General features: G+C 41.0%; 1 protein-coding gene across 1 annotated transcript; it reads left to right on the top strand.

Moving 5' to 3' along the window:
* Positions 1-1,832: 1,832 nt before the first annotated feature.
* On the top strand, positions 1,833-21,460 carry phtm (phantom). Its single transcript, XM_065237914.1, has 6 exons — positions 1,833-1,995; positions 10,520-10,829; positions 12,022-12,167; positions 12,302-12,507; positions 20,545-21,034; positions 21,092-21,460. Exons 2-6 carry the CDS (start codon positions 10,520-10,522, stop codon positions 21,449-21,451), a joined length of 1,512 nt encoding a protein of 503 aa, XP_065093986.1. The 5' UTR covers positions 1,833-1,995; the 3' UTR covers positions 21,452-21,460.
* The last annotated feature ends 1,707 nt before the right edge of the window (positions 21,461-23,167 follow it).

Genomic DNA, 23,167 nt, shown 5'->3' with positions numbered 1-23,167 from the left:
GTGGGTGGCAAGATGTTATGAAAGCACGAATTGCACCGTGGGACGCCGCAAGATCAAGAAATTGAATAAGAATATACAGTGGAAAGCAACTTTCGTGCCAGTTGCCCACAAGTAGGTCATCAACTTCCTCCAGGAAATTGCTCGCCAAGCAAGGAACCAGTTGTCTCCCAACCAACGGTGCTATGCAATAAGAAGTTATATCATTGTATTGCAAATTGATCGACTTTCCCGACCATCTGCATGAAGCTAATTTTATTTCCCATGTTAAAACCCTTAAATCTATTTTCACCATGAATGGAAAAAATAAATAAATCCAACCACGCAGTTGCGGTACTCCTGGACCCGTCATTCTACATCCTTTTTGTAGATTTTGAGCTTACATTTACAACAGCCATCCAGCTGTTTCACACGTTCGATCAAATTGAATTTCATCTGACCACATACGGACGCACAAAAGTGAACACGGGTACGCAGCATCGATTCTCCGGCGGCGGGATTTTTCCATGCTTGCTCACTCCAATTTGGAAACACAACGGGCAAGGATCATTATTCTCAGAAGTTTATTGCCTCCAAAGACAGAAGACAGGACAGAGCTCGTGGCTTCATCCATAACAGAGTTCGCTGCCCGCATAGGAACGCAGGCGCAGGCTGCATTCAGAAAGGGGAGGACGTTGCACTTATTTTTTTGTGTTGTTCGTTTTTAAGTCTGGACCGAAGCAAGAGCAAAAGATCAGAGGAAAAAGGTCAATGGATTGAGGCTCGTCTGATGAGGACAACGTCTCTCGTGGGATTAATCTACCCAACGCAGTCTGCTGGCTAAAGTCCATTCGGTCGTGAATAAAATAAGCGTAATGATTCAAGCTGGTTTTCAACTCTAGTTGGGGAATTTTAAACTTGTCAGGTGTATCAAGCTGTTGAAAATTTTAAACTGCATCTAGTATGTTAATTCGTCTCCTTAGTGCTACAGCTAGTTACGTTTGCCGGGATTTACCATGCAGTAACACAGTTGTAGCATTGATGGTACGAATTATGCAAATGAAAGTTTTAAATTTCAAAACCGTACAAAACTTTATTTTGTCAGCGGAATTCCAATACTGTTCAACCTATCCAGTTTTACAATTCTGTATTGCACCAAATGCACCAAAAATAAACTATCATAAGGAGCTGGTTAAACCGTCAATCAATGGAACTCAGTCGGGCGTTCGAAAGATCACAGAAGGCTAGTTTCATTTCCCGTACGAGTGAACCGTTCATGTACCAGTGCGACGCCACACGGCAACGACGCCGCATATATTATGCTTACCACCTTCACCGGCTCCCCTCGACCCACTTGACGACACTATCCGCCAAACCACGATCACCCCAACCAACCCCCCAAAAGTGCACAGTCAGCAACGTGCATTGCATTCACTCCGGTGCCAGTTGAGTTCGTTGAACCCGACACTGATTCGATCCGTATGTGGTTATTTACAAAACTAAAACACAAACTGATCATATGCAGTTTGCCATGCCATGACTCGAACAAGCGCCACGTCTAGGCTTTTCCGCTTTTTTCCTAACCTTTGCAGCAGCACAGCACCCCCGGTGTCATGTTTTGTAACGCGTCGCCGCTCAGTTAGTTCAAATCAAAGACCGGCAGAATCCTCGCGAGAACTCAATTTGCGAGAACTTTATCGCGATGAGTGGGGATCTCAAACGATGTTCTAACAAGAATTGCGAAACGGCTGGTGAGAAGAAGGGAACTCGATTATTTCGAATTTCGAAAATGCGGCAATAGGATTGGAAGCTGTCAAATGGCGATCAGTGTTGTTGTTTTCCGTTCTGGAGCGGACTTTTGCCTTGAGCCAGGGATGTGAATTTTATTTTGAAAGTATAATCAGTCTATTAATATTGATTGGCTAGCAGGCACAAGCGCTTCGTGTACCTACTGAAACATTACTCAGTGTTACTTCCGACGTGCTCGTGTGAATAGTGTGATACGTGGAGATCTCTAAGGTATGTGATTGAAGGATTGTTGAAAAACCTTGGGTTTGTGAATTTTCAGTTAACCCATCGTTTGTTGCTATTTATCAGTCTATGTTTTCACTGAAGGTGCACTTGAGAGCGCTCTCGAATACACTTTCAGTGAAAACATTAACGTTTTAAATGTATCTAAATTCTTAGCACATCCTTCACTTTACCTGTCTCTTTCGAGTAACATGGTTTATTTCTACTGTAGATCACTTCTAAATTTAGCTACCTTTCCATAGGTATGTATAATAGGTTAAATTTGATAAAGAACCACAAATTGTTGAGGTATTGTTATTGCTTCTGGATTCCAAATTCTTCCTACGAGTTTAAATTCCGTCCTAACGCAGAGAATGACGGATGAAGATAGACATGCGATGGAAAAATGGATTTGCGTCTTTTGTGGTCAAAAATGGGTGTTAATATTCATACTTTGCGCTCTTAAAAAGGCTTTGTGTTGTAGCTTTCAAACTATTATAGTATCGTACCAAACATATAATTGACTCGTTATTCATAGATATATGTGATGTTTTCTACTTAATAGGCCCGAAATGGTCAATAAGACAGATGTGAGTTTTCCCCCTATAGAAGTAAATTCCTACATTAAACGAATTTGACAAACTAATGGTCATAATATCAGGTTTCTATCGTTCTGCATGATTACTTATAATATTGAGTGTTTTTTGTAATTTTTAGGACAATTTTGAAATCTCAAAACTTAAAATATCGGTATGGGGCGAAATTGATCCCATTTTGAAAAATCGTTAATAGTTACAACTCTTTTTTTGCGTGAGATCGCACAAAGCAACTAGTTTCGTATATGTACAAATGGCCTAGGGCGTCTACTACTTGGACAAACGTGGAAAACCGGAAATCTTCAGGGAATTCTACTTTTGCTGGAAAAACCTGGAATTCACCGAGAATTTTTCAAGGATTATGGAATTCACCGAGAATTTTTCAAGGATTTTTTTTTAATTCTCTTTAATTTTTAAGAAAAGAAGTATTGAAGTACACTCAGTTTTTTTTTGCACGGAGGATATGTATCGAATAAAAAAAACCTGGATTCTGATTTTGTACATGCTAAATTGTTTGTAAATATGATTTTGATGCCAATCGTAATTATAGCATGGTATGGTTCATATAGACATGCTTTAAAAATTTCTGTATTAAGACCAAATATTGCGATTTATTTTTTCAAATATGCCATTCGATTATTGGTGGACTTTTACTGATATATCGTGCCTCCTAATTTTTTCATTGATCTTTTAACTTAAATATTAGCACATCTGCCTATTTTTTTATGGAGTAGTTTATGAAATTTTATTGAACTTAATGATTAAAAAATGCACAAAAGAAAATACCTTTCTTTAAGAATTGGTACTTTAAAAAAATGGATGGTCCTGTATTAAGAAAAACCGTCAAATTTGGCATTGGGGCATCTATGATTTTCATGAAATTTTGCATAATTGTTTGTTATGGTCAATCATTGACACTTGAGCTAAAATTCGGCCATTTTAAATCTCGCATATAAAAAAAATATATTCGATATTTTTCAACAAATCCAAGGGGTGGTCACTCTACACACTTATTTTGCGCCAACATTTTTTTCAGTGTGTCACAAGTGTGCCGCGCTGGGCCGATAGTGTCACGTCATCGGACTGATTTTATTTGTTAATAATTGTATGTTTGGCAACCCGATATTTGGACAGTTCAAATGTTCGTCACGTCCACGTCAACGCCGGATCAACAGAATAGGCAGCCTATCAAGAATACTGCTGCTGCGCAGCACTCGGATCGGCCCAGTTCCGTCTCCCGTATGTCGCAGTACGATGAAGATTTGATCCACCAGCAAACATTACACGCTGGTGAGGAACATTCGGAATGCACTCATTGGACATTCTGCACCGGAACATCAAAGATGAAGACGTTATCATCGATCACCATTTCCATATAAAGCTTATTCCAGGGCGGGTAGCGAGTCACTTTTTAGTGACTTGGTCACTTTTTTCAAGCCAGTCTCTTTTTTTAAGGCCAAGTCACTAAAGTAACTTTTTCTTGTAATGAGTCACTATTTTCAACTTTTTTTAGCGTGAATTTATTTTAAATTGATCATTCTTTGCTTTGTGACGTGTCTTAAAAATATGCTTTTATGTAAATCAAATCAATAGCAATTTACCCAAACATTTTCAAGACATGGCAATCAGTTTTAAAGAAACAGCTTTTCAATCAAATCCATTGAATGTTGAAGTTTAACACTTACTTAATTTCTTACTTGATAAAGTTAAAAAACTTACTTAATTTGAGTAAGTCCAAGATCTAAAATTATTCAATATCTTGAAGTTTCGCATTCCATGTACAAGTTTAAGATATTGAAAATTTTCGAAGTGCCAGAATCAAGGAAAAAATAAATGATTTATGTCAAGTTCTTAATTAATTTTATGCAAGATTAGAGATCTTCAATGCAGTCCCATTAACTTCCCAGCAATGGTGGGAACTTTGGAGAAGTTCTGAGTAATGAAAAGAAATGCTGAGAATTTTATTGAAGCTCCATAAACAAACTGCGTGAACAGGTAATACGCTGAAAATATGGGAACTGACTGGAAACCTTAGGAACCTCTAAGCGGTTCTTTTAGCATCCGAAAATTTCCAGGAACTTTTATGAAGTTCCTAGAATTTCAGAGAACTTCACAAGTGTCAAGCGAACTTGAGAATTGTAGAAAACATAAGGGGTATTGTGCTAATTTTTAAGCTAGATCTAGAGATCCGATTCAGGGATGTACAGAGGCCTTCCGAGAAATTTTGAAAACTTCAGAAATATTTCAGGAACTTCACAGAAGCCCAGAAAATTTCAGGGAAATTTAAAGGTGTTTACGGGAATTTCATTTATTTCCGAGCAGAACTCAATAGAATTTAGAGCTTTAGGGAAGCTTCGGGAACATCAACACAGATCAGAGAATCAAAGGGCAGTTCAAATAATTTCAAGGAATTGTAGAAACCTTAAAGAAGCTTCGAGAAATTCAGAGAATCCCCGGAACTTCAACAAAGCTCCGAGAGAATTTATGGAACGTGAAAAAATTATATGAACATCCGGGAAACGTGAGAGTATTTTAAAAGTGTTATATCATGGAGATTTTAAGAACTTAAAAAAAATGCGAAAATTTAGCTTAGTTGATTAGAGAACATCAACAAAGTTCCATCAATTAAAAAAAATGCGAGAACTTTTAGCAAGCTTCAAAGAAATCCAGAGAACTTCTAATACATTTAGATATTTTTAGATGAAGTTCCGATATGATATTCAGCGAAGTTCCGAGTACTTCGAGGCGATCAGATAGCTTCAGATTAATCCCATTAACTTAAGCAAATTTGAAGGATTATCAATCAAATTTTGAGAACTTCAGGTAAGCATAGATAAGTTCAGGAAAAATTAGTGAGCTTTTATAATTATTATAATACTTAAGAAAAATTGTCGAAACTTCAAGGCAAGTCATTTAATTCCAGTAAAGTTGCGGGTTCTTAAAAAATACTGATAAATTCAGGGCAGTATAGAGAACTTTGAGGAAATTCAATAATCGTTTAGGCAGTTTTAATACCACCAGGAAAGTCTAGACTATTGAAAAAGTTTTAAATTAGTGCCAATAATTTACAGGTACTTTCATGAACTTCAGAAAAATCTTGAGAACTTCAGAGTAAATCTTAGAACTATAGCTCTAACTCCATGAAAATTGCGGGAGCACAAAAGTTCCAGAAGTTTAGAAAAACTTTGAAATCTTCACAGAAGGACAGTGATCTTCAGAAACATTTCGAGAGCTTCATAGAAATCTATGGAGCTTAAGAGGAGATCCGCGAACTTCAGGAATTTGTATGAACATTAGCTGAATGCGGGTGCATTTGAAAGAAGTTTAGTAAGCTTCGAAAATTGGAAGAATTTCAGGGTGAGGTCAGTTCCATTAGTTTCAGAAAATTAGTGAAAATTTAAGGCAGTTCCCAGATTTTTAGATAACTTCAGATACGTTAAAAATTTAATTAAAGTCTTCCCATGAGTTTAGAAGTTCAGTGAAGCGTTATCATTTTTAGGATGGCTCAATTAAATTCAGCGTAGTACAACAAGCTTCTTGAAAACTACAAAAACCATAGAGAAGTTTTGAGAATTTCAAAAGCTCAGAGCAGTTCCGTTAACATTAAAGAAGTCACATAAATTTTAAAGAAGTTTAGAGAACTTCAGCGAATTGTTAAACCTTTAGAAGAGATCTATTGTCGTTAAAAATTGAGGAAACTTTAGGAAGTCCTGTAAAGTTCAGGGAAGTTTAAAATTTTAATGAGAAGTATTGTGAGCATCAGGCTAGTTTCTCAAACAAAAAAGAACTGAAAAGCAGTTTCATTAACTTCAGGACAAATTTGGGAACTTTCAAGTAGTTCTGAAGACCTCAGATTAGTCCATTCTGATTTCCATTGAAATATACCTCAACATCCCTCCCTCAGCTTCGAATTCAATTTCGCCCGTACAAAAAAAAATTAAAATTTGTATGGACCGTCGATACGTAGTTTATGAAAAGCCCCTTAAAGGGTTGGAATTTGGGGTTTCTCTTAGTTAAAGTGTTTACTATCGATAGAAAACTTTGAAACAAGGATTGGTGAGAGTCTTACTTACCTTACCAATCAAGCTAAGGCCTTGTTGTCTTCTGTTTGAGCTTGAGCTTGAGCTTGATTGACCGCCCACGGTTGCTACTCTGTTATTGCCAGATCAGCTGTAATTACACAGAGAACCAATAGACGATGCTTGGGACTAGCAATCATCCTCAATGTGTAAAAACTGGTGATCTTAAATTAGGCAATACCAGCGCCGGCCGCGCCTGAACACAGGAATGGGAAGGATTGTGTTGACATGACACTCGCTTTGATGGAAGCCGAGAACACCTCTGCACTTCCACGAGGAATCACTGGGATGTTGGATAAGAGGGTTGGGTTTGCAGCAGGGTTCGTTTTGGTAAACGATAAGCTGAATTGATGTCCTAACGATCATATAACGCGAAGGAACTTGGGACTAAACCCACGGTCTTCTGCTCAGTAAGCAAAAACGTTTGCCACTAGGCAGACGAGCACCTTTTTAATCACCGAGTTGCTGTTATTGCCATGTAGTCATATTAACAAATAAAACGATTGACGAATCTTGAATGTGGATGGGCCTGAGATTAGACTCATGATGTTCTGTTCAGTAAGCAAAAACGGTTGCTCTAAGGCCACCGAGCCCCTCATATCACATAATACCGTTGCTCAAATTTTTGTATCCATTCAAACCCGGAACCAACGACAACAACGAGTTTCGCAAAATACACGATACACAAGCGATTTTACCATAAATCTCTTTGATATGTAAGGACCCGGGACCGCGTTTTTCTGCTCAGTAAGCAGGCCACTGTAACCGACGATCTTTCAAATCCGAAAACTAATAACTACGAAAAAGTACTTAGGCCTTCATTAAGTTCCACTTTCACGCGACGTTCAATGTTTCAATTTGCTCTTTACGTATTGTTCAGGCTATAAATAGGCCCTTTTCAAAAGTTACGCTAGAAATACGCACAATCGTCGCCTACCTCGCAAAACTGGTTCCAAACGACAACAAAGGCATAAGCAACGATGGATTGTTGAACTTTGCAGGCTCCGGTGGTGTAGTGCCACAGCAGAAAAAAACGTAATATCGATCAACGTAATTCAAGCCGATGTAGCACACCCTGGTCGACCACTATAAACCAATCTGCCGTTAATCGAGTGTGTACCTACTGAAACCTGGCCGTAGGCCTATGCTAGACCGTATAGCATAACGACCTTCTTCCACTAGCAGGCCTGTTTCTGTTTGCACAGACAGTCCCACTAGTTTCCGATACATTTATAGGGGATAGTAGGAGATTAAAAGAATGGAGAAGAGTTCTAGAGGTTTTTTTTTGTTGTTGTTTTGCTGATTTACCGTGACAGCCGCTAAGGCCTTGTTGTCTTCTGCTGTCCGAAGAAGTCGTCTCTACTCTACTCCACCTCGCAGCCTCGATCCACCTTGCCCGACGTGCCCAACCCACCGTAGTCGCCCATCTCTTGCAATGTGAACGATGGATGGTTCTCCCAGCAGCTGGTGGAATTCTCGGTTCATTCGCCGCCTCTGCGTTCCGTCATCCATCATCAGCATCTATCTACACGGTACCGTATGCGTGATAATGTTTGCACCATCGTACAAATAAGGTTCCCGTTTCACCTGTGCATACAATGCCTTGGTTTTCTTTGCATGCACGTAACCTATAGCTCATACCGTAGTAGCAACAATCAATACGAAACTAACGATTTAAAATTGGCTCACTACTTGACTAGCCTATTGGTCCCAAGCAAATCGATTAACGTACCCCATTCTAGTCAAAATTCTAGTACTACACAATGTTTGTTTTGATTCGCTAGTTTGACAGTTAAAATGAGGGGTTAGTGGATTTTCCTATGTTTCGAGGGGGGAATTGATTAGCTTGGGACCGAAGATAGTACCAGAGCTGAGCCAAAAAGTTGTGCACGTTTCTCGTGGACCTACTAGTCTTAGAGTTACCTCTATGGTAGTAGCATAGAGGTAACTCTAAGACCACTGGGTCTTGAAGAAAATCATTATTATTTTTGGCTCACTCAGTACCAGAACAACGGTCCCAAGCTATTTCACTCACCCCTGCATGTTCTGCATGAATCCACACACCCCTGATGTTATCTGTCAAACTTTCATAGCAAATCAAAACAAACATAGTGTAGTAATAGAATTTCAACTAGAATAGGGTACGTTAATCGTTTGCTTGGGACCAATAGGATACTAAAGTGGTGAGCCAATTTAAAATCGTTAGTTTCGTATTGATTGTTGGTAGTAGGCTGTGTATAAAAGAAAATGATTTACTTAGTTTGACAGTTGCACCATGACGAAGTGGCAGCGTATTCGTGTCGCAAAAAGACGTTTCAATCGGCGTGGGAGTGTCCCGGCGGACCGTCAAATGGGTTTTTGACCGAGAAAAGAAAGGAAAACTATCCGCGAAGGTGACCACAGGTCGTCCGAGGTCAGCTCGGGTTCCTAAGGTTATCGCTGCTATCAAAAGGAGGTGAATCCAGTGCGTTAAATACAACACGGGATCAGTGACTTTATGGCACGGAAGATCATGAAGGAAGATTGCGGGGCGAAGTCGAAGGCACGGAAAAAACTCACATGATTACCAACCGCATCCGGGAGCTACGAGTCGAACGATGCAAGAAAATCTTGAACTTCCTTAAGCGAAAAAATCCGGTAATCCTGTTCACCAACGAGAGCATGTTTACCGTCGATCCCGTATCAAATTCCAGAACCGACCGGTATATTAGTTCTCTTCCGGTAATAGACGTGGCCGACGAGCACAAGAACGTGTATCTGACCAAGCATCCTGCTAGCGTTATGGTGTTTGGATTGGTGGCTTCCGATGGCAAAAAAATGTACCCGGTGTTCATTCCAGAAGGCGACAAGGTCAACACGGAGGTCTACATCGGGATTTTAAGTAAGTATGTTCTTCCGTGGATCAAATAACAGTACGGTCCGAAGCCAAATGTTGTATTTCATTAAGATGGGGCTCCGTACCACACCTCGAAACTTAGTGCGGAGCGTCCTCCGGAGTCCAAAGTAGGCACGATTCCCTGCCATAATGCGTCTTTGAATTTCTCTGCTGGTATCATTTTCGGCGGAGCCCAAATACACGAACTCATCGACCACCTCGATTGCGTAACCGTCAATTTGAATTCAGGTGGGAGGCTAACATTACCTTCACTAGAACCTCTTCCTTTCATGTATTTTATCCTTGATGCGTTGATGGCAAGTCATATCCGCCTAGCTTCAGCCTTCAGTCTGATGTACGTTTCCGCCATCGTCTCAAAGTTCCGTGCCATGATGTCGATGTCATCGGTGAAGCCAAGAAGCTGGATGGACTTCCTGAAGATCGTGTCACTCGTGTCTATCCCAGCTCTTGTGATCACACCTTCTAACGCAATGTTGAATAGCAGACACGAAAGTCCATCACCTTACCGTAACCCTCTTCGAGATTCAAAGGGACTCGAGAGTGAGAGACGATTTGAATCGATTTTCTTTTTAAAATTTATGGCTCACCAACTCAGCAAAAAAATAATTTTAATATCACATCAAAGTGGATACACTTCAATCGTGTCGAAAATATGGTGTAATATTAATGTGGCTATAAAAATTACATGAGATTTTCGACATGATTGATTAATATTAAAATTTATTTTTTGCTGTGAAACATTGAAATTCTCAGTAAAACAATTTTGACTTCTGTCCATGTATCATTCTAGGTTATAGAAATTATGTCGGTTTCCAATTATATTAATCAGACGAAACCCGTGAGAAACCCGTTCTATTGAAGCTGAGATGCACTAGCCTACAGCTAAATATTTCATATCTCTATTGAAAGTTCCATGAGTGTTAACATCAAAAGTTAATTTCATTTCTAAAATTTCTTTACAGATGTACTTAATCCTCGCTATACTCGCCATTGTTACCTACCTGCTATGGGTAACCCTTGACCGGCGTGGTAAACCTCCTGGCCCCTGCGGTCTACCCATCATAGGGTATTTACCTTTCATCAATTCGACCAAACCCTACGAAACACTTACGAACCTCGCCAAACGGTACGGGCCCATCTACAGCCTCCAGATGGGTCAGGTGGATGCGATCGTTCTTACTTCCTCCGAACTCATCCGGGATACTCTGAAACGCGAGGAAGCAACCGGACGTGCACCACTATTCATCACCCACGGGATAATGGGAGGATACGGTAAGCGATTTGTGCAATTTCAAGTTCGGGAACGAATGATACCGAGAGTAACTCAGTGACTGAGTTGAGTTCAATTAAAAATAGCAAGTGAAAATTGACGAAAATTTTCCTCAGTCTAAAAGTATGCTAATAAACTAAGTGAAATGTCCATCGATTTTCCTAATATTCAGGAAGTTTTTACCTGGACAATCGTGTAACGCCACTTTTTGCAATGTTGAGCCAAATTCGACTCAATTTTGAGTTACTCCCATTGGTCGCGAATTAGTCATGATAGGAAGGTTCTGAGTCATTCTTTTTCAACCGAAAGTTTTCATTTTCACCACCAACTGCACGGGGCGGCGATGGTGCGATCGCGTAAGACCAAGAGTTGTAATATATCGCAAAGATTAACACATATACATACTCAGGCGGCAAACAAGAACACAGGAACGAACATTTTATATGCACAAAAGTGAAAACAGTGCTGAATGAAATGGAAATTAAGTGTGCGGCGAGAGAAAAGAAGATTTCGCTTTCGGTTTTAGTTCTTGACGCAGCACTGCGCTTACTCGACGATACATATGTTGGCGACGACCGACCGACCGACCAAGAGACGGTGTTGTTGGGGGTGGGTGGGTGGTTGGTGTGGTCGCAGTTGGTGAGACGGATGACCGAAGTGTACTGGCCGAAGGAGAGGGGGATTCTGATTTATGGCGCTTTGACTGTGTGGTTTTAGCTTTTTTTTAAAGCCTGCCTTCTTCATGCGTTCGCTCTGCAGATGCCATTCTAGAATGATGGGCAGCCGCGGTACAAGGCTGCGGGAATGTTCTTGAGAAAATCGATGTCGGAGTTAGTGTGTGACGGTAACGCGCACAAGATTTTCGTGAAAGTCCAACATTGAGGCATCGTTTTAGATTTAGGAGGATGAGCTGACCATAACAACCACTTCCAGAATAGAACCAAAACACCATACCCAGAAGCGGGGTGAATCATTTTAGTTTTCAAGGTTAGTGCAGCATGCCTGATCTCAGAAAGAGGCCAATTATGTGCGCTATTTCCGGTGCTCTTCTTCAGGCGGTGGTATAAAATGATTCCTGGAACAATCGAGGGAAGAATGTGAGAGAGTGTTTGCTGCACCTTTCGAGGCCAAAAATGCACTAGTTCTGAGAAAAGAATGAAAGCCGAAAATGATGATGGCCTCTCGTTTTTCCAGGAATCATCTGCGCAGAAGGCAATCTGTGGCGCGATCAACGGCGTCTTTCAACCGAATGGCTGCGCAAGATGGGCATGACTAAATTCGGCCCAGCGCGTTCAACACTCGAGGCCCGCATCGTAATCGGTGTGAATGAACTCGTACAGGTACGGAATTTTTGTGTATTTTCCTGCTCCTCCCGGTGCAGCTAATGTCTCCCTCTTATTATTATTTGTCGAATTCCTATGTTCTCCTTCCAAGAATGGCTTTTGATCTCTTTTGTGCTGACCTTCGGATGCAGGATTTGAAATGGGAATCGGAGAAAGTGTTTGCCTTCGATCCTGCACCGTTGGTGCATCATATTCTAGGAAATCTGATGAATGACATCGTCTTCGGACTGAAATACGAACGGGATGATGCAACGTGGCGGTACCTTCAGCACTTACAGGAGGAAGGCGTCAAACATATCGGAGTCTCGATGGCGGTTAATTTTCTACCGTTTCTAAGGTATCTACATGCACACGAGAGAGGGGAGGGCTGTCCATATTGCACCTCTGGGTATGGGACAAATAATGCTGCGCGTCAAATTCACTAATGGGAAAGCCATGAAAATCCACGTGGAGTCGTGTTTTAACCCAGAGGTGCAATTTAGGCTGTCTTCTCCTACCAATATAAGGTCTGTTCCCGTACTTGCTTTTCTGTTCTTGCTGTACCTTGTTATTTGTTTAACAGACAGTTACAGAAAGCTGCAGCACCCTACAGCAAAAGTAAAAAAGCAAGTACGGGAACAGACTTATAGCCTGATCGTAAAGAGTATTTCCAGGCTAAATAGCAAAAAAATAAATGAATTTCAGACTCGACCTTCTCCGATTTGGATGACACTTTGCATGATTGTTTGTTTGGGCAATCATTCACATTTATCCTGAAAATTTGACCTCGCAAAAAACGTCAAAATGACGTACCCGATATTTTTCAAAAAAACATTACTCGAAAATGTCACTTTCAATCGAAATGACGCCTGAAACAAAGTTGTAAGAAAAAAATTGTTTTTCAGGTATAATATACACGGTAAAAAAATGTAAAGTAGCTTTGGATAAAACATAAAAAAAAGTGTCTGAAACTTTTCTTACAAAAAATCTTCTTTGAAAAGCTTTCAAAAAATGCAAATTTCAAGATGCAAACATTAAATTTAACAAAAATCATAGAACAACCATTTTTGCTAAAAATTTTTACCTTTTCAGATGAATTTTTGTGTAATTTTTTTTTTTCAGAGAAATTGGGTTTTAAGGTCTTTAAAACTATTTTCTGTGTAAAATTCAACAAAAAGCTTTAAAATGTGGCCATAAGTTGTTGTTAAATGATTTTTATTAATTTTAAAGTGTGTATCCTAAAATATTCACAAATAATAGCATTTTTCATAAGCTTTTTAATAAAAAAATATTCAAAAAATTTTGAAGAGGGCGTTTTTTTTTTGTTATTTAAAAATTTTAAATAAGAAAAAAAATAATATATTTTGAAAATACGATCTTCTGTGAAATTTTTAAGATGTACGCTCTAAAAATTAACAAAAATCATTAAACAACAACTTATTGACGCATTTTTAAACTTTTTGTGAAATTTTACACAGAAATGAGTTTTTTTTTAAACTAAACAAACAATTTAACAACATTTGAAATAAAAACTTTTTTTGGTTTTTTACCCAAAATGAATTAAATTGTTTTACCATGTTTATTTTTTTCCTATAACTTTGTCTCAGAACACATTTCGGTTGTAAGTAACGTATTCGAGTTATGATTTTTTGAATATTTTCAAATACGCCATTTTGAAGTTTTTGTTTTGCGAGATTCAAAATAACCGAATTTCAGCTCAAATGTGAACAATTCTAGACAGAGCTGGAATTAGGGCGTAACAGCTTTTGTAAACAATGACTTCTCTCGATGATTTCTCGGAAGCCATAGCTTTCCCTGGCAAATCGACATCACCATCGAGTAGAGAAAGACTACTCCTACCCGATGGATATGTTGTTTTGTGTAGGCGTGCCTTGAATTCCGAGAAATCCACGAGAGAAGTCATTGTTTACAAAGGCTGTTACGCCCTAATTCCAGCTCTATCTAGAATTGATCATAGAGCAATTCCCAACGAATTCGCAAATCGGTTTATTTTTATTTTTTTGATTTGGTTGAAAATTTTCAGAAACGTTCCTTATGACCGACAATGCCATTTTGCATCTTCATATCACCATTTTGAATCCAGCCTTATTTTTGAAAAGGACTTATAGAAAAATATGGGGCCTCCCTTAGCTCAGTCGGTAAAGGCGCAGCTGCAAAGCAAGACCATGCTGGAGGTGGCTGGGTTCAATTCTCGGTCCGGTCTAGGAATTTTTCGGGTTGGAAAATTTCTCTACTTCCCTGGGCATAGAAGTATGATTGGACTTGCCACACAATTATACCAATGCAAAAATGGTACAGGCATGGAAAGCTCTCAATTAATAACTGTGGAAGTGCATCTAGAACACTAAGTTGAGAGCACGCAATAAGCTAATATGCGATATGCAATAAGCTTGAAATGCGAAGAAGAAGTTATAGAAAAATATCAAGTTTATTTATCTTCAGAAAAATTTTACTCGAAAACTGTTTGCCCGATCGGTTTGGTGTCTTGGGCAATATTGCATATAATGTTGTGTGTATATGTGTTGTTGTGACGGCCATTAGCACTAGTGTTGTACTTTCGTCAGTCAAAATTTATCCGTTTTTCGTATGTTTTAACGTGTATTTATGTCCGCATTGTGCAGCAAAACACTCGATAGTTAAAAATCTATCACCACTATTGAAGTGCAGTTGATCCGTTAAATTCTGACGTGGTTATTTGTCGAAAATACTTTTCGTCGCAGTGGATTGCTTTTTCTCAAGCGAAGACAGATATCGTGCTTTGTGTACCAACAATAGTGCAGTGTATTTGATCTCCTTATTGCCGCTGGTTTCTGTACCATCCACTACCAGAAAGAGATGGAGCGCAAACAATGTGGACAATGCAAATCGGACATCAACGATCTCGAGCCAGTGCAGTGTGGCTTCTGTGAAACGTTCTACCACATTAGCCAGCAATGTTGTGGCTTCAGCGGCAGAGCCAACAAAGATCTGTTCGCACAGGGAAAGGCGATGTTTGTTTGCCCCGTCTGCCGAGATGAGCTGAATGGTAAAAGCGTGCGGTCCTACATAGACGACAAATTGAAATCGCACGAGCCGTCGTCGCACAGTCTGCCAGACCAGGTTCAGCAGTTATCAACGTTGGTAGAAAGCCTGAGTCAAAAGGTGGATAGTATTGCAGCGGCTCAGAACCAGTCGACCCGTCCGCTGTCTGTCCGTAACCCATCTTCCTGGCCTAGGTTGGGTGCCAATCGCGGTCAGAAACAAGTTATCACTGCTAAAACTGATCGTGGAACGAATGCGATCGACCTCAGTGGGCTTTCGGTTGCATCACTTACACCCACTCCAGCTCCCCCAAAGTTTTGGCTCTATTTGTCTGGCTTTCAGCCGTTAGTCACAACGGACGACGTTCGAAAAATCGTCGCGCGATGCCTGAATGTGACTAACTCTTGCGATGTTGTTCGTCTAGTGCCGAGAGGAATGGATATCAAAAATATGTCGTTCATATCCTTCAAGATTGGACTAGATCCTTCCTTAAAGCAGCAATCTCTGCTTGCCACGACTTGGCCATCTGGTTTGCTGTTCAGGGAGTTCATCGACGAGCCAAAAAACCGGAAGAAGTCGAATGCGGACGAGGAAAGCGATTTAGACGCAGATCCCGAGTCACCAACGGTATAGAATTCGGACGTTTTTCCGTGGACGGTGGGAACCCTCGGGTTCCCATCACAGGCGAGTATTGTCATTCTGCTTCTCGTATACCAGCACTCAATCGTTTTGCGTTGCAGCGTTTCCCCACCTCTCGTGACTCCAGTCTCCCACTGACTCCAGACACCGAAGCTGCTGACTCAACAAACACCGACCCGAACCGGGACGCATCATGGAAAGCACTGTGGAAGCCCTCGATCTCTCCAGCCTGCTTCTTCAGGCAAGTACCATGCGAATGTGGAATTTCCTCTTCCTGAAGTGTCTTCCAATTCCAGCGGCCCTAGTTGCAACGTTCCATCTCCCACCTTGGCTCTCTCTCCTGTCATCGAGTCTGCTCTAGTTGGCAATGAAGAAGCAGCTAATGGTATGCGGTTCTACTACCAAAACGTGCGAGGACTACGAACCAAGGTGGATTCCTTCTTTCTTGTCGCAAGCGAGTGCGATTATGACGTCATAGTGCTGACCGAGACCTGGCTCGACGACCGTATATACAGTGCGCAACTATTCGGGGACACCTTTGCTGTATATCGCACTGATAGAAATGGCTCTAATAGTGCGAAGACCCGCGGAGGTGGTGTTTTGATTGCGGTTTCTACCCGTTGGAACAGCTATATCGACCCTTCACCCGTCAGCGATGGTTTGGAGCACCTGTGGGTTAGAGTGACTATGCCGAGCCGAGTTGTCAGCGTGGGCGTAATATACCTACCACCGGATCGTCGTAACGATAGCAGCAGCATACAAGACCACGTGGATTCCATCGGTGCCATTGTTGCTAACTTGGGATTCAATGATTTTGCTCTACTGCTTGGAGATTACAACCAGCCTGCTCTCCAATGGAGGAACTCAGACGATGGGTCTATGCAAGTTGAGCCTCAAACTGCTTTGATGTCTGCAAGCTCGGCGCTTATCGATGGCTTCTCTCTGCATAGCCTCACGCAGCTCAATGGTATATCGAACAGAAATGCTCGCTTCCTAGACCTTGTTCTGTCGAACGAAGCTGCAACTCCAGCATGTGTTGTTTCGGAGGCTGTTGAACCTCTGACCACACTAGATCCTGACCACCCTGCTCTGGATGTAATGATGCAACTTCCGCCGCAGGTCGTTTTTGAGGCGCGCACCGACGATTCTCGTACCTTCGATTTTAGACGAGCTGATTATGCTGAACTTAGCGCTGCTATCTCCAGGGTCGACTGGCGACCAATAGAATTAGCTGACTGTGTTGACGATGCCGTCAATTACTTCAGGCAAACTATTTGCGATATCATGGCTGAATTTGTTCCTCTTTCACGACCTGCGCCGAAGCCCGCATGGTCTAATGGTCACCTGCGTCGATTGAAACGGTACAGGGCCAAAGCGTTACGAAGATACTGCCGAAATCGTTCATACATCACGAAGCAAGAGTTCAACCGTAGCAGTAATAATTATAGGAAATACAACCGATACTTGTACCGCCGATATGTGCTCCGTACACAGGCATCCCTTCGCAGGAACCCAAAGCGTTTCTGGTCGTTTGTTAACTCAAAAAAGAACGAAGTCGGTTTGCCTTTATCAGTTCATCTCGGTGAACAATCCGCCAGCTCTGAAACAGAAAAGTGTCGTCCCTTCGCTCAACATTTCATGAGTTCTTTTAATGATATGTCGGCATCACCTAACCAAGTTGGAATAGCAACCCGCGATACTCCAAGAGATGCGTTTGATTTTCGTTCATTCCAAATCGATGAGCATACTGTTGAATTGGCTATTCAAAGGTTGAAACTCTCGTATGCTGTTGGTCCGGATGGGATTCCCTCGTCCGTCCTAAAGCTGTGCTCTGAATCGCTACTCACTCCCTTGGCAAAGTTGTTCAACTTGTCTTTGCAGAAGTGCAAATTTCCTGAGGCATGGAAATTTTCGTACATGTTCCCAGTGCACAAAAAAGGTGACAAAAGGAATGTCCAGAACTACAGAGGGATCACATCGTTATGCTGCTGTTCCAAAGTGTTCGAGATTATCATCAACGAGGCACTTTTCAGTTCCTGCAAAAACTACATTTCCACGGCTCAGCATGGATTCTATCCAAAGCGGTCAGTTACGACAAACTTGACTGAATTCGTGTCACTTTGCGTTCGGACCATGGATTCTGGTGGACAAGTCGACGCCGTTTACACTGATCTGAAGGCTGCATTTGATCGAGTTGACCACTGCATATTACTGGGCAAACTTGAAAAACTTGGCGTTTCTGACTCCATGATTTCATGGTTCACGTCTTATCTCACAGACCGCTCGCTCTGCGTTAAGATTGGCGCCTCGCAATCTGAATTATTCACGAACATCTCCGGTGTTCCACAAGGAAGTAATCTGGGACCGCTTTTGTTTTCGTTGTTTATCAATGAGCTTTCTCGTCTACTGCCACCTGGATGCCGACTATTCTACGCCGACGACGTTAAAATGTACATGATCATCAATAGCATCGCTGATTGTGAGGATTTGCAACAGATTGTGGATCATATGCAAAGCTGGTGCTCCCGTAACTACTTGACGATTAGCATCAATAAGTGCAATGTGATATCCTTCTACCGTAAGAAGAAACCGATCAGATTTGATTATTCCATCTCCGGCCAGATTTTGGAGAGAGTTAGTCAAGTCAGAGACTTAGGAGTTACTCTTGACTGTGCATTGACGTTCAAGCCCCATTACAATGACGTCCTGAACAAAGCCAACAGACAGCTTGGTTTTATATTCAAAATCTCCGAAGACTTTCGTGACCCGCTGTGCCTGCGGGCATTGTATTGTTCATTGGTCCGCTCTATTTTGGAGTTCAGTGCTGTCGTTTGGTGCCCTTATCAGGCCTGCTGGATTGCAAGGTTTGAGAGTGTACAAAGGAAGTTTGTTCGTTACGCGCTACGTCATCTACCCTGGCGTGATGCATCTAACTTGCCTTCATACGGGGACCGCTGCCGCCTGCTTGGGATTGATACCCTGGAAACAAGACGACGTAATGCTCAAGCTGTCTTTGCCGCTAAGATTATTATCGGTGAAATTGACTCCCCACAACTACTTCGGCAGCTCTACTTCTACGCACCTGAGAGAGTAATGAGACAACGTAACTTCGTTCATCTTGCGACTCGTAACCGACAGTATGGGATGAATGAGCCTATCCGCGCCGTGGCTAATGCGTTTAATGATGCTTATGCTTGCTTCGATTTTAATGTACCGTTAACTGTTTTTATCAGAAGAATGTCCTGAATGTATAGATTAACTAAGCATCCTTTTAAACTTAGATTATTCATTAAGACAACCAAAAGTCAGATGAATTAAGATTATAATAAATAAATAAATAAATAAATAAATAATGGATGAGACTATTTGAAAGAAAATATGCACTCTAAAAAAAATACCCAACTTTTTTTTTCAATTTCAAATAAAATCTTAAAAACAATTTTTCTCAAAAAAGGATTTAACGTATTTTTTTTTATATGTTCATATGTTTTAGGAGACAAAAAATGCTATCTATTGCACTATAGGTCAAGAAAGAGAAATGAAGGACAAAAAAGTAATAATATTTTAAAAAACTCAAGTTTTTGGGAAAATATCCAAAACTTGGTCCAATTACTGTTTCGACTTTATGTAATGAAAGTACACCAAATTTACAATAAAAACCCGAATTTATCCACCTATGGTGTGATCAGACCCTTCTTACTTATTCAAGTTTATTTATTTTATTGTCATTATCAGTGACCTAGCCCCCCACCCCCGTGTCATCCAGTGACGCTACGCCACTGCCTGGGGGTACCGGGAATATATCCGGGTGTAGTCTATTTGGTGAGGCTACCAATCACCTTATCATCGTATTTTAATGTGATTTAATGGGTTTTAATTCAGTTCATATTCAAGCAACTTCCCCGGGGTACCCGGAACATGTCCAAGTGTGTCCAATGTGGTCTGGAACACTTAACGCGACTTGCATTGATCTTATTTTTGAATTCTGTAGTAATTTTATGTGCCGCATGATGGTTTTGATACGTTTTCCGTTAAATCCAGCGTGAAGGCCCATATTCACCGGATCTTATTCCGGCCATATCTCCGGAACCGGTTCACTGATTCCGAAACCGTTCAATAGCGTTCAATGGGACCCCAAGACCTATCATTTGGCGCCGAGTTTGTCCAAATCGGTTGAGCGGTTGCTGAGAAACGTGAGCGCATTCATTTAGTTACATACACATACACATACACACACACACACACACACACATACACACACACACACACACACACACACACACACACAAATTAAAAAAAAAAAGTTGGGTAGTTTTTTTAGAGTGCATATTTTTTCAAATAGTCTCATCCACTGTCTACAATATTGCCGAAGACACCAAACCAATCGGGAATACAGTGTTCGAGTAAAAATTTTCTATATATCCTTTTCAAAAATAAGGCTGGATTCAAAATGGTGATATGAAGATGCAAAATGGCATTGTCGGTCATAAGGAACGTTTTTGCAAAATTTCAACCTAACAAAAAATACAAAAATAATCCCATTTGCGAATTCGTAGAAAATTGCTCCATAGCAAACAATTCCGAAAATTTTCAAGCTCCTCGGAGAAGGTCGCGTCCTGTCGATTCATCATTTGCCGTGGAATTGCCCTGAAGGAGATTAATGTTCTTTTCGTTTTCCGTCTGACCACGTGGCTGCTGCGTGTGCATCTTGCAGACATCTGCCTTCGAGCAAAAGGATAATTGAATTTTTATTAAATGGCAAAGCAAAAACTCATAAAATTTACGACTCGATCATCGAAGAACGACGTAGGACGCTGCTGGATGGTGGCAAGGAGAAGGATGCCGAGGTCAGTGACCGGCAGCATGATAGCATCCTGTCGAATTTCGTGCAGGAAACTCGAAAACGAGAATCCAGCGGCCGCCCAGAGCTAGCTTTCTGTGGTGATGCTCAGCTTCGGCATCTGCTGGCGGATCTATTCGGTGCAGGTGTTGATACAACATTTACGACTCTCCGCTGGTTGATGCTGTTCATGGCCCTGAATAAGGATGCACAGAAACGGCTGCGGCAGGAAATGGGCAGCAAGCTTCACGGTGAACCTAGCTTGAACGATGTGGACTCTTTGCCGTACCTGAAGGCTTGCGTGGCTGAAACACAACGATTGAGGACGATTGTTCCGCTTGGAATCCCTCACGGGACGGTTTCGGTGAGAATTAGACTTAAATTGTGTCGGTAGTGTGACTTGACCTTTCTTTTCATACAGGACATATCAATCGCTGGTTACAAAGTTCCCAGGAAATGCATGATAATACCGCTACTTTGGGCGGTGCATATGGATCCCGCCTTGTGGTCCAACCCGGAACGCTTCGATCCGGAGCGCTTCTTGGATGAAGCTGGACAGTATGTTGCACCAAATCATTTCATGCCATTCCAAACCGGAAAGCGGATGTGCCTTGGTGACGAACTGGCACGAATGATTCTGCATCTTTACGCATCTCGCATTTTCTGGCAATTTGAGTTGGATGTATTCAACGGAGATGCCATCGATCTAACCGGCATATGTGGAATCACCCTTACCCCTCCACCGTATCAGATAATGTTCAAGGAATGTTCACCGAAATGATTTAATAAAAGAAAAAAACTGCAATGAGTTCATATTTCATAAAATGTTTTCATTTATTTCGTTCCATAAAACTTGACAATCGCTCGCCGTCAATACTCAATATCGACTCAGCTCAACTGTCAAACTCTAAGAGGAGAATTAACATTTAAAACAGCTTTAATGTATAAATAATCACATAACACATATCTCTTTTAATGCTATTTAAATTACTAATTAACATACGCTCGGTCGCTCTTTCTCTGTCGCTCTTTTCCTTTCGGTTTACCTTTTTCACTCTACCTCACTCGCTCTTAACTTCTATCTGTTTTCTTCGCACTGGCATATAAGGAAATTTTTCCTAAACGTTTTGTGTTTGTTAAATATCTGCATTTCATACTTTTCGTTTGATCAACAATTTAAATTGGCACTGATTTCAACTTCTCTCTCTCTCTCTCTCTCTTTCTCTCTTTTTCTCTCAATCTCTGTTTTGCACTCGCTCGCTCGCGTTCGCGTATTTCGTTGATTGGGGCGGGGTAGAGGAGGTCGACACGATGAGTGGCATATACACATAACCACACACTCACACGGCTTTTAAGCCTCTTACGTCTCTTACGATGCGAATTTCTGCCAGGGTGGTCATCTGAGTGTTGTTACTCGATTGTCGTCTCTCGCCGGCAGAGATTTCAACACGACCAGCGACGAACCCGGTTCGATTGATGACCACCCTGGCTGACGTGTGCGATCTAATACGTGACGCGAATTCGCCTCCTCTTTGTTCGCTCATTCGTTCGGTTCCGTAACGCCGTTCAATGCTGTTTCTGTACTTCGAAAGTAGGTAATGTATAGCGGAATGCATCAAAACTGAATTGTGGACAAAATAAATTCGAAAATCCAGCCAACAGACGTCCAATTTGGAGGAAAAAGAAGTCTCTCAGTCATCGTATAATGGGTAGGCCTTAAATCAAATAGCTAATCCTTAGATCTACTTCCTAGCAGATGAGCACGGATCCGAAAAAAATAAGTCCAAAAAATGAGATTATTTTTCCGCTTCTGGAGCGATGGACGCGAACATCTTTCTGTTAACTAAATGTAACATCATCCGTAGTATGGAAAGTGAAATTTATAAAATTTAATCAGTTTATGAAAATGTTACTTTTCATTCATGTTTTCCTTCTTCTTCTTTGTCTGCAGCAATACTTCATATGTCGGATTTAAAGTAATAAATATGTACTGTTTCGCTTTACTTACAAGTTACCCTAGGTTTGATAATGCTAAAAAACGGAACTACTTGTAAACTTGCTTTTGTAACACTAAAATTTACTGAACACATCGTATTTTGGGAGGCATCGATCAAGTTACTTCGTTTCCACTGTTGTTTTCCTAGTAGTTTACAATTACATAAATATATATATAAGGTTCTAGCGAAAACCATAACACTAAAACCGGTTAACCACGGGGTAAGAGTGGTTCCTTGTTGTCATGTATGTGGTTCTTGCAACTAGTTGCGCTTACGAGTAATGTTTCTCTCACTCTTGCTGCATTTGTGTCTTTCTTCTGTTCATGTGCTGTGTGTTTGTGTTTGTGTGTGTGTGTGCGTGTGCTTGAATGTATGTGCGTGTTTTCGTATGTTTTGGCCAGAGCCATTTGTACAACAGAAAATTCTTACTTGTTTTTTGAGTGCATTATAATCTACTGTATTTTTTTTTTTCTCTTCTCTCTTTCTTTTAAACTCGGTGA

This window comes from Ochlerotatus camptorhynchus, unplaced genomic scaffold (genome assembly GCF_037179485.1).
Source record: "Ochlerotatus camptorhynchus isolate MF236.1 unplaced genomic scaffold, CSIRO-AGI_Acam_v1.1 ptg000659l, whole genome shotgun sequence".
NCBI lineage: Eukaryota > Metazoa > Arthropoda > Insecta > Diptera > Culicidae > Ochlerotatus > Ochlerotatus camptorhynchus.
Note: the sequence above shows the minus strand (reverse complement) of the source record. Positions and strands in the feature narration are given on the sequence as shown.

What these genes read in the sequence shown, in the direction of transcription:
- phtm (XM_065237914.1), top strand. Translation starts at nt 10,520, where the DNA reads ATGTACTTAATCCTCGCTATACTCGCCATTGTTACCTACCTGCTATGG. An exon ending in GTGTGAATGAACTCGTACAG is followed by an intron (nt 12,168 to 12,301) that starts GTACGGAATTTT and finishes CTTCGGATGCAG; the next exon opens with GATTTGAAATGGGAATCGGA. An exon ending in AATTTTCTACCGTTTCTAAG is followed by an intron (nt 12,508 to 20,544) that starts GTATCTACATGC and finishes TGCATCTTGCAG; the next exon opens with ACATCTGCCTTCGAGCAAAA.